Genomic DNA, 11714 nt, shown 5'->3' with positions numbered 1-11714 from the left:
GGCTATGTAATTATACCATACTCTAATTATGTAATATGAAATAAAACTAAGTCTGTACACATAGCACTTGCCTATTGGTAACTAGAATGTCACCCTGAGAGATTGCTCAGACCAAACGCAGAGACTTTTCCCCCAGACTGTGAAAACATTGCGTGGTCTCCAATTAGATAAAGGGGAACAATGTCACATTTATGTCACTTTCTATGCTACCCTATAAAATACTAATGTCACTAATACTAACTGGATTTTTAGGGGGAAAGGATGTAAGAAAAAAAAGTGATTGTTATCAATAGTATTTATTGACTGCATATGTATATTTAAAAAAAAAAAAAAAAGGAAAGAGGGTTAAATTTTCACAAGGCTACTTGTCCATCTACAGAAGTTGGGGTGAGGGTTTCAGTATGGTGTTCTCTTAATTTAAACCAACAAAATATGGTTAAAATTAACGATAGCAAATAAAACTCAAAGATACTGGAAAAAAAATCCTTTACGGTTTTTATTTGAAGATCTCTGATCTTACACTTTCGTTAAATCACCAAATTACAAAAATTATGCAAAAAGGTTTAAAAGAAAAAAAAAAAATTGTGCTTTCCAAAACAATTAGAACCATGCTATTGTTAAGGCAGCACCATGTTCTACTACAGTCCAGACCATAATTTGGTCAACGTCTTTTGTCTTTCCTTTCCAATTTACGGTCTCTTTCATTTCTTGATGGCCTTTTGGTTGACCGGTTGCCTTCGGAAACAGTCCTCTTCCGGTCAGACCTTGACAAGCCTTTTTCCTTGGATCCTTTGGAGTCTCTGCTACTCACTTTAGAAGACTTGTGACTCCTCTCTGCTCCTGCTGTTTCTCTCTCTCTTCGCTTCCGCTCAACACTTCTCCTACGTTTCTCTTCTCTTACATGCCCGCCCCTGCCTCTGCTACGGCTTCGACTTTCACTACTACTGCTGCTGCTACTGCTATCCTTGCTGGTGCTCCCGCTGCTGCTACTACTACTGCTAGAGCTGGTTTGACTACTGCTGCTAGAGCTGCTTCCACTACTGGTGGAACTGGAGCTACTGCTAGAACTGCTGCTGCTACTACTCCGGCTCCTACTCTTGCCTACTTTCTTCTTGTTTCTTCCTCTACTTTTGCTCCTTTTCTCTTTGTGTTCGGAGGGGGTCAGCTGGATCTGTTCTAACTGGGGCTCTGTATTATTTACAATTGTTATCACCTCTTTTTCAGGCACCGGCTCCTCTTCCACAATGTAGTGTGTTTCAAGCCTTGTCTGGGGCTCGTAATCAGCCGGAGGATGAAACATAAGTTCTAGCTCTCGCCCCTTTAATTGTTTTACTGTGGATTCGGTTTCTACTTCAGACTCGGGCTCATTTGTCGTTTGTATTTCTGGTTCCTCGTGAACTTTACTTTCTGACTGATCGTCAGCTCTCTCCTCGCTTTCCACTTCCTTACTATGGTTAATCTCATCACATGATTCATAAATACTTATCTGACTAGTATCCATTGCCTCAAGTTGCTCCTCATCATCCACGATGTCTCTCTTTTCATCATCTTCTTTTAGGTCTTCCTTAACCTCTGTTTCACTTTCTTCCCACTTACTAATCTGTGGCTCCTCTACCTCAACTCTACCCTCTTCCTCGATCTTTTCCTCAGCCTTAGAATCGTCACCATCTTCCATAAGTGTGGTCTCCTGCACTATTTCTACATCTCGTAGCGTAATACTAACATCTTTCTCTTCCTCAAACGTGTCCTCCATCTCTATGTCATGGGGCAGGTTACCTATCTCCTCATCTACCTCATGTCGAGCCACCTTACCATCTTCTGGGTCCTCCTTCGCTTCTTCGTTTTCTTCATTGGGCTTCTTTTCTTGATCTTTTTCTTTCATGGAATGACGTCTTGGCCTAGCTTCCATTCTATTTAACTGTTCGGCAAACTCAGTCCGCCTGCTTTCTAATATACCTGAAAAGCAAAACAAAACCGTGGTAAACATCTGGAAATGTATTGAATTAACCCCTTAGTGACAGAGCCAATTTGGTACTTAATGACCGAGCCAATTTTTACAATTCTGACCACTGTCACTTTATGAGGTTATAACTCTGGAACGCTTTAACGGATCCTGCTGATTCTGAGATAGTTTTTTCGTGACATGTTGTACTTCATGCTAGTGGTAACATTTCTTCGATATTACTTGCGATTATTTATGAAAAAAATGGAAATATGGTGAAAATTTTTAAAATTTTGCAATTTTCAAATTTTGTATTTTTATGCCCTTAAATCAGAGAGATATGTCACACAAAATAGTTAATAAATAACATTTCCGACATGTCTACTTTACATCAGCACAATCTTGGAAACAAAATTTTTTTTTGTTAGGGAGTTATAAGGGTTAAAATTTGACCAGCAATTTCTCATTTTTACAACACCATTTTTTTTAGGGACCACATCACATTTGAAGTCATTTTGAGGGGTCTATATGATAGAAAATAACCAAGTGTGACACCATTCTAAAAACTGCACCCCTCAAGGTACTTAAAAGCACATTCAAGAAGTTTATTAACCCTTTACGTGCTTCACAGGAACTCAAACAATGTGGAAGGAAAAAATGAATATTTAACTTTTTTTGCAAACACTTTAATTCAGAACCATATTTTTTTATTTTCACAAGTGTAAAAACAGAAATTTAACCATACATTTTGTTGTGCAATTTCTCCTGAATACGCTGATACCCCATATGTGGGGGTAAACCACTGTTTGGGCGCACCGCAGAGCTTGGAAGAGAAGGAGTGCCGTTTTACTTTTTCAATGTAGAATTGGCTGGAATTGAGATCGGACGCCATGTCACGTTTGGAGAGCCCCTGATGTGCCTAAACAGTGGAAACCCCCCACAAGTGACACCATTTTGGAAACTAGACCCCATAAAGAACTTAACTAGATGTGTGGTGAGCACTTTGATCCCCCAGGTGCTTCACGGAAGTTTATAACGTAGAGCCGTGAAAATAAAAAAATCACATTTTTTCTACAAAAATGATCTTTTTGCCCCAAAATTTTTATTTTCCCAAGGGTAACAGGAGAAATTAGACCACAAAAGTTGTTGTGCAATTTCTCCTGAGTACGTTGATACCCCATATGTGGGGGTAAACCACTGTTTGGGCTCACTGCAGAGCTTGGAAGAGAAGGAGCGCCGTTTTACTTTTTCAATGTAGAATTAGCTGGAATTGAGATCGGATGCCATGTCGCGTTTGGAGAGCCACTGATGTGCCTAAACAGTTTAAACCCCCCACAAATGACACCATTTTGGAAACTAGACCCCTTAAGGAACTTATCTAGATGTGTGGTGAGCACTTTAAACCCCCAGGTGCTTCCCGGAAGTTTATAACGTAGTGCCGTGAAAATAAAAAATACTTTTTTTTCACTCAAAAATTATTTTTTAGCCTGCAATTTTTTATTTTAATCAAGGCTAACAGGAGACATTGGACCACAAAATCTGTTGACCAGTTTGTCCTGAGTACGCTGATACCCCATATGTGGGGGGAGGGCACTGTTTGGGCACCCGTCAGGGCTCGGAAGGGAAGGAGCGCCGCTTGGAATGCAGACTTTGATGGGAAGGTCTCCAGGTGTCATGTTGCATTTGCAGAGATCCTGATGTACCTAAACAGTAGAAACCCCCCACAAGTGACTCCATTTTGGAAACTAGACCCCCCAAAGAGCTTATCTAGATGTGTGGTGAGCACTAGGAACCCCCAACTGCTTCACAGAAGTTTATAATGTAGAGCCATGAAAATAAAAAAAATCATATTTTTTCCACAAAAATGATCTTTTCACCTCCAAATTTTTACTTTCACAAGGGTAACAGGAGAAATTGGACCCCAAAATTTATTGTGCAATTTATGCTGAGTGGGCTGATACCCCATATGTGGGGGATAAACCACTGTTTGGGCGCATGGCAGAGCTTGGAAGGGAAGGAGCGCCGTTTTGGAATGCAGACTTTGATAGAATGGTCTGCAGGCATTATGTTGCGTTTGCAGAGCCCCCGATGTACCTAAACAGTAGAAACCCCCCACAAGTGACATCATTTTGGAAACTAGACCCCCCAAGGAACTTATCTAGATGTGTTGTGAGAACTTTGAATGCCCAAGTGCTTCACAGAAGTTTATAATGCAGAGTCGTGAAAACAAAAAAAAATATTTTTTTCACAAAAAAGATTTTTTTAGCCCCCCAATTTTTATTTTCACAAGGGTAACAAGAGAAATTGGACCCCAAAAGTTGTTGTCCAATTTGTCCTGAGTACACTGATACCCCATGTGTAGGGGGGACCACTGTTTGGGCGCATGGCTGAGCTCGGAAGGGAAGGAGTGCCGTTTTGGAATGCAGACTTTGATAGAATGGTCTGCAGGCATTATGTTGCGTTTGCAGAGCCCCCGATGTACCTAAACAGTAGAAACCCCCCACAAGTGACCTCATTTTGGAAACTAGACCCCCCCAAGGAACTTATCTAGATGTGTGGTGAGAACTTTGAATGCCCAAGTGCTCCACAGAAGTTTATAATGCAGAGTCGTGAAAATAAAAAATATTTTTTTTTTCCACAAAAAAAGATTTTTTAGCCCCCAAGTTTTTATTTTCACAAGGGTATCAGGATAAATTGGACAACAACTTTTGGGGTCCAATTTCTCCTGAGTACGCTGATGCCCCATATGTGGGGGTAAACCACTGTTTGGGTGCACGGCAGAGCTCAGAAGGTAGGGAGCACCATTTTACTTTTTGAGCACAAAATTGGCTGTGGCGTTTAGAGACCCCCTGATGTACCTAAACAGTGGAAACCCCCCAATTCTAACTCCAACCCTAACCCCAACACACCCCTAACCCTAATCCCAACCCGATCCATAATCCTAATCACAACCCTAACCCCCAAAACACCCCTAACCCTAATCCCAAAGCTAACCATAACCCTAATCAAAACCCTAAACCCAACACCCCCCTAATCCTAATCTCAACCCTAACCTCAAAACCTAATCCTAATCCCAATACACCCCTATCCTTAATCCCAACCCTAGCCTTAACCCTAATCCCAAACCTAACCCTAATCCCAAATGTAACCCTAATGCCAACCCTAATCCAAATCCTAATCCCAACTCTAACCCTAACTTTAGCCCCAACCCTAGCCCTAACCCTAACTTTAGCCCAAACCCTAACTTTAGCCCTAAACCTAGCCCCAACCCCAACTTTAGCCCCAACCCTAGCCCTAACCCTAGCTCTAACCCTAATCCTAGCTCTAACCCTAACCCAAGCCCTAACCCTAAGGCTATGTGCACATGTTGCGGATTTTGCTGCGGATCTGCAGCGTTTCCGCAGCTGTGGGTCCGCAGCAGTTTCCCATGAGTTTACAGTACAATGTAAACCTATGGGAAACATAAAACGCTGTGCCCATGCTGCGGAAAAAACCACACGGAAACGCAGCGGTTTACATTCCGCAGCATGTCAATTCTTTCTGCTGATTCCGCAGCGGTTTTACACCTGCTCCATAATAGAAAACCGCAGGTGTAAAACCGCAGTGGAATCCGCACAAAAACCGCGGTACATCCGCGATAAATCCGCAGGAAAAACGCAGCGTTTTGGTCCTGCGGATTTATCAAGTCCGCTGCGGAAAAATCCACAGAGAACCATTCTATGTGTGCACATATCCTACCCCTAGCCCTAACCCTATTTGGAAAATAGAAATTCATACATTTTTTTTATTTTATTATTTTTTTCTTACTAAGGGGGTGATAAAGGGGGGGGTTATTTACTATTTTTTTTTATTTTGATCACTGTGATAGGATCTCACAGTGACCAAAATAAAAAAAGAGGAAGAATTTTCTTCTGCCGGCCGGCAGATCATGGCGGGCGCACTGCGCATGCGCCCGCCATTTTCTTACCGGAGCAAGAAGCCGGCGGCCAGCAGAAGAAGCAGGATGACCCAGGGACACCGGTAAGTATAACAGGGTCCCCGAATCCCCCCATTTCTCTGTCCTCTGATGTGCGATCACATCAGAGGACAGAGAATGACATCGCTTTTTTTTTTGCGGTCGCCGGTAAACAGCTACCCCCGGCAGCCGAGACCCCAAAGAACATCCGGGTGCTGGGCGGCAGGCGCACTGCGCATGCGCCCGCCATTATTTCCCCGGAAAAAGATGGCGGCGCCCATCGGGAGCCACGAGGAGCACCGGGGGAGGTAGGTGAGTATTGGGGGGCTATCGGGGACCACATTTCTCTGTCCTCCGATGTGCGATCACATCGAAGGACAGAGAAATTAAATGGCAAATCGCGTTTTTTGTTGTTGCGACCGCCGGTAAACGGTTAATTACCGGCGATCGCAACTCGGAAGTCGGTAAAAACCCCCGAATCATGTTCTCTGGGGTCTCGGCTACCCCCGGCAACTGAGACCCCAGAGAAAATCCGACTCTGGGGGGCGCTATTCACTTTTTCCACAGCGCCGTTAATTAACGGCGCTGTGGTTTAAGTACCCTTAGCGGCCGCCGTTAAAAGGCGTATCGGCGGTCGTTAAGGGGTTAAGGCCCTCCATGAAAGACAGTAGCATGATTTACACTGCAATGTCCCACATTCTAACATCAAACCCACAAAAAGAGGAATTGAAAATCCTCCAAAAAAATCTATAAAAAAAAATACCAAGAAACAGGCAGAGATGCTTACCTGCCCCGGCCTCGAAACAAATGCACTAACAGGGTGCAGAAGACCCATTTAAAGATGGCGGCTACACAGGTGCAGTAATACCGATGAGACCGTCAGCCTACAATCAGGGGACTGGCCGTTTGGTACACCAGTGCACAAAAAGATACAGTCTGTATGCAGCAATGTTCACAAACATTAAACGTTGCCACATACAGAGTATCTATTTGTGCACTGGTGTACCAAACGGGCAATCCCTGATTGTAAGCTAGTTGTCTCATCGGTATTACTGCACCTGTGAAGCCATCTTTAAACCCTCCATGACCTTGGGATTTTCCGTTTTTCAGTGTTCGTTTTTTGCTCCCCTTCTTCCCAGAGCCATAACTTGTTTATTTTTCTGTCAATATGGCCATGTGAGGGCTTATTTTTTGCGAAACAAGCTGTACTTTAGAACGACATCATTGGTTTTAGCATGTCGTGTACTAGAAAACGGGAAAAAAATTCCAACTGCGGTGAAATTGCAAAAAAAAGTGCAATCCCACACTTGTTTCTTGGTGTTTTTTAATGTCCCGCATTAGCCATAAAACTACATTCAGCATCTAAGTACCACCCAGATCATATGTACTTACCATTCATCTTTCTCTTTGAGTCATCTAATAACTTCTGAGTTGGTGGAAACAATTTACCAGGTATGTAGAACAGGTGGGGTTTGGTTTTGGTTCTTATATACTTGACAATTTTCACATTATGTTCATTCCATTCTTCTTGCTGAAATTAACCAAGTACATTAGAAACAATAAAAGCCGATATGTACAAACCCAGAAGTTGATGTTGAATAATTACTCACCAAGTGTGCCAGTTCAACTTTTTGCTCTAACAGACGCAACTCTGTCTGTTTGGCACGCCTTTCCTCAAAAAGTTCTCTCCTCTCGTTTTCCACCTGTTTTTTCTCTTCTTCTGCCTGCACTTCAAGCTTTTGTTCAATTTCTTGTCGTCTCTTTTGCTGGAAGACAAAAAAATAAATAAATAAATAAAATTATACTGCAGAATTGTTCTAGGGTCTCTGACTGCCATTTAAACCATTGCAGCCATTTGGTAAATTCAAGAAAGTTCTTTTTTTTCCCCTCATTAATGCACACTCTGCACCCAATCTTTAAACTCGTTTATTAAACATAAAAGAAACCACAACAAGGTGCACATGATATTGTAACCAAACTAATACACAAGTATAATTCCAGTCATCTTAATACGCAACTTGTTATACAGCTTCGTTCATAGAAATGTTAGGACATTACAGTACACCCAAGGAACCTATAATAAAACTTTGAGCTTTGAAAAACCCATCATCTTGCTGCCAAAAGGAAAAACAGAAACCAAAATCCACTGTAACGAACATATATTTTAAATATTGAAAAGAGGCGGTGACCAATGAAAATTCTGTCATTTAATGTAGGAAAGCTAGGCTATCCATCACGTGACGACATGGTGAGGTACGATGAGTTCCATATATCCCAGATCTTATCAAATTTTCCCATACAACCCCTATTCTGGTATAGTGTGCGTTCGAAAGGTATTACTGAGTTCACCAGATCGACCCATGCTCTGAGTGACGGATTATTGTTCCCCATCCATCTTAAAGCTATTATTTTCCTGGCTAAAAAAAGTGTTTCTCTCAGAAAAATTTGTACATGGTGCCCCCATATCTCATCATCTAGTACTCCGAATAAACATGTTAATGGATCTAAAGGGACAGAAATATGCACTAGAGAGGATAGTAAGGATATCACCTCACTCCAAAAGGATTGAATGATTGGACAGCCCCAGATCATGTGTAGAAAATCCGCCTCCTCTGTATGGCATCTCAAACATTCCGAAGAGCCACTCCTACCCATTTTAAATAGCCGCGACGGGGTTAGATAAGCTTGATGTATTATATATAGCTGGATCATTCTATTGTTAGCCGAGGGGGATACCTTGGATGGGGACTCTAAAATTATTTCCCAGTCCTCATCCTGAAGATCTGGAATTAAAAGCTTCCATTTCCCTTTAACCGGCAATACCTCAGAATCCGCACCCACAGACAACAGATGTGTATATAGCGTGGATATGAGACCTCGGGGCCCCTGTGATTTGAGGATCCCTATTAACGGAAGGGATGATATTATTGACATAGAACCCATTCTGCGTATATATGATTGTAACGCTGATCTAAGTTGCAAATAACGAAAGAATTGGGATCTTGGAATATCACATTTAACTCGTAGCTGTTCAAAAGACATCAACACACCCTGTTCATATAAATTATTAATGGAAGCAATCCCATGCGAGATCCAAAATTGGGTGGATGGGTGATCTAACAGCTCCCGGAGACACTCATTATTCCATAATGGCATTTCGGCTATAATATTTTCAAAGTGAACGACTTTTTTCCCCTGACACCAGACCGATCTTGCCAGGCGAAGGAGTGGTAACAATTTAGGGGTATTGGGTTTGTCTATTTCCAAAAAACCCAGTAAACACTCCGTTTTTGCAGCATGGGCCAGATGACTTTCCGAATTTGGAAGATGACCCCCAGGCATCCACGCACTCAGAGCTCTTAATTGTCCGGCTAAGTAATACAGAAAAAAATTTGGTAACGCTACACCCCCCATCTGTTTGGATCTATGCAGAGTAGATAGCTTAAGTTTAGGTCTAGATTTCCCCCACACAAAAGATGATATCAAGGAATTTAGGTTTGAAAAAAAGGATCTGGGGACAGGAACTGCACTGTGCTGAAGGGAATAGTTGAGCTTCGGAAGTAGTATCATCTTAATCAGATTTATACGGCCAGAGACAGACAATTGCAATTTCTCCCACACCGTAAATTTATATTTAACTAGATCTAATAATGGCAGAATATTAAGTTGTAAATCAAGTTTGCTACATCTAGGTATATTTATTCCTAAATATTTAAAGTGGGACACTACTGGTAATGGTGATAGCTCCTCAAGGTGATCAGCCGGAGCATGGGAGAGGGACATCAAGGAGGACTTATCCCAATTTATATATAATCCGGAGTACCCACTAAATTTATTTATGATGGAAATCACCTGTGGCAGTGTCTCTTCTACATCATCCATAAATACTACCATGTCATCTGCATAAAGGCCAACAGTCTCTACACGGTTAGCTATCTCAATACCTTTAATAGACGGGGTAGATCTCATACGTGTCGCTAGTGCTTCGATAGCAAGGGCAAAAAGGGCCGGCGAAAGGGGGCAACCCTGCCGGGTCCCTCTCATTAGGGGGAAAGCATCTGACTGGGACTCTGCACCCAATCTTGCCCGAAAAAAAAAAACAACAAACAAATGTAGAAATTTTTAAAAATGTATTAAAGAAAAACTGAAATATCACATGGTTATAAGTATTCAGACTCTTTGCTCAGTATTGAGTAGAAGCACCTTTTGAGCTAGTACAGCCATGTGTCTTCTTGGGAATGATGCAACAAGTTTTCCCACACCTGGATTAGGGGGATCATCTGCCATTCTTCCTTGCAGATCCTCTCCAGTTCCATCAGGTTGGATGGTGATTGTTGGTTGACAGCCATTTTCAGGTCTCTCCAGAGACGCTCAATTGGGTTTAGGTCAGGGCGCTGGCTGGGCCAGTCAAGAATGGTCACAGAGTTGTTCTGAAGCCACTCCTTTGTTATTTTAGCTGTGTGCTTAGGGTCATTGTCTTGTTGGAAGGTGAACCTTCGGCCAAATCTGAGGTCCAGAGCGCTCTGGAAAAGGTTTTCATCCAGGATACTTAGCCGCATTCATGTTTCCTTCAACGACAACCAGTTGTCTTGTCCCTGCAGCTGAAAAACACCCCCACAGCATGATGTTGCCACCACCATGTTTCAATGTTGGGATTGTATTGGGCAGGTGATGAGCAGTGCCTGGTTTTCTCCACGCATACCAGTTAGACCTTTTTGGTCATAATTCTATCTTCATCTCATCAGACCAGAGAATCTTATTTCTCATAGTCTGGGAGTCCTTCATGTGTGTTTTAGCAAACTCTACGCAAGCTTCCATATGTCTTGCACTGAGGAGAGGCTTCCGTTGGGCCTCTCTGCCATAAAGGCCCGACTGGTGGAGGGCTGCAGTGATAGTTGACTTTGTGGAACTTTCTCCCATCTCCCTACTGCATCTCTGGAGCTCAGCCACAGTGACCTTGGGGTTCTTTACCTCTCTCTCACCAAGGCTCTTCTCCCACGATTGCTTAGTTTGGCTGGACGGCCAGGTCTAGGAAGACTTCTGGTGATCCCAAACTTCTTTCATTTAAGGATTATGGAGGCCACTGTGCTCTTAGGAACCTTGAGTACTGCAGAAATTCTTTTGTAACATTGGCCAGATCTGTGCCTTGCCACAATTCTGTCTCTGAGCTCCTTGGCCGGTTCCTTTGACCTCATGATTCTCATTTGGTCTGACATGCACTGTGAGGTCTTATATAGACAGGTGTGTGCCTTTCCAAATCAAGTCCTATCAGTTTAATTAAACACAGCTGGCCTCCAATGAAGGAGTAGAACTGTCTCAAGGAGGATCACAAGGAAATGGACAGCATGTGACTTAAATGAGTGTCTGAGCAAAGGGTCTGAATACTTATGACCATGTGATATTTCAGTTTTTCCTTTTTAATAAATTTGCAAAAATTTCTACATCTGTTTTTTTTTTTCAGTCAAGATGGGGTGCAGAGTGTACATTAATGAGACAAAAATATGAACTTTTTTTAAATTTACCAAATGACTGCAATGAAACAAAGAGTAAAAAATTTAAAGGGGTCTGAATACTTTCCGTGCCCACTGTGTATGTGTAATTATATTTACTAGAAATCAGTTTAGACACATGCTGCTTATTTGACAGCTTTTCATCGATCTACTATAGGTAAGTGGTTTATCAACAGTGCCCGAACAAACAGACAATCTTATCTTTGGCTACCCTTACAGAGTAATTTAACTTTGCTCCTGTTTTTTTCCCTCATTTTTTAATCTATAGAAGATTGACAGGAGTCTCCATGCAGTGCACAGCTCAGGA

At 42.2% G+C, this 11714-nt stretch overlaps 1 protein-coding gene across 1 annotated transcript in view; it reads right to left on the bottom strand.

Moving 5' to 3' along the window:
* Positions 1–469: 469 nt before the first annotated feature.
* Positions 470–11714, bottom strand: part of PNN (pinin, desmosome associated protein) — a 30953-nt gene continuing 19708 nt past the window's right edge. Inside the window, exons 7-9 of the mRNA XM_077261303.1 lie at positions 7508–7663; positions 7290–7428; positions 470–1956 (exon numbers count right to left, since the gene is read on the bottom strand). Coding sequence (XP_077117418.1) covers positions 662–1956; positions 7290–7428; positions 7508–7663 — 1590 coding nt within the window. The 3' untranslated portion in view covers positions 470–661. The remainder of the gene's footprint in view (positions 1957–7289; positions 7429–7507; positions 7664–11714) is intronic.

This window comes from Ranitomeya variabilis, chromosome 1, assembly GCF_051348905.1.
Source record: "Ranitomeya variabilis isolate aRanVar5 chromosome 1, aRanVar5.hap1, whole genome shotgun sequence".
Lineage (NCBI taxonomy): Eukaryota > Metazoa > Chordata > Amphibia > Anura > Dendrobatidae > Ranitomeya > Ranitomeya variabilis.
This window is presented reverse-complemented; position numbering and strand designations above follow the sequence as displayed.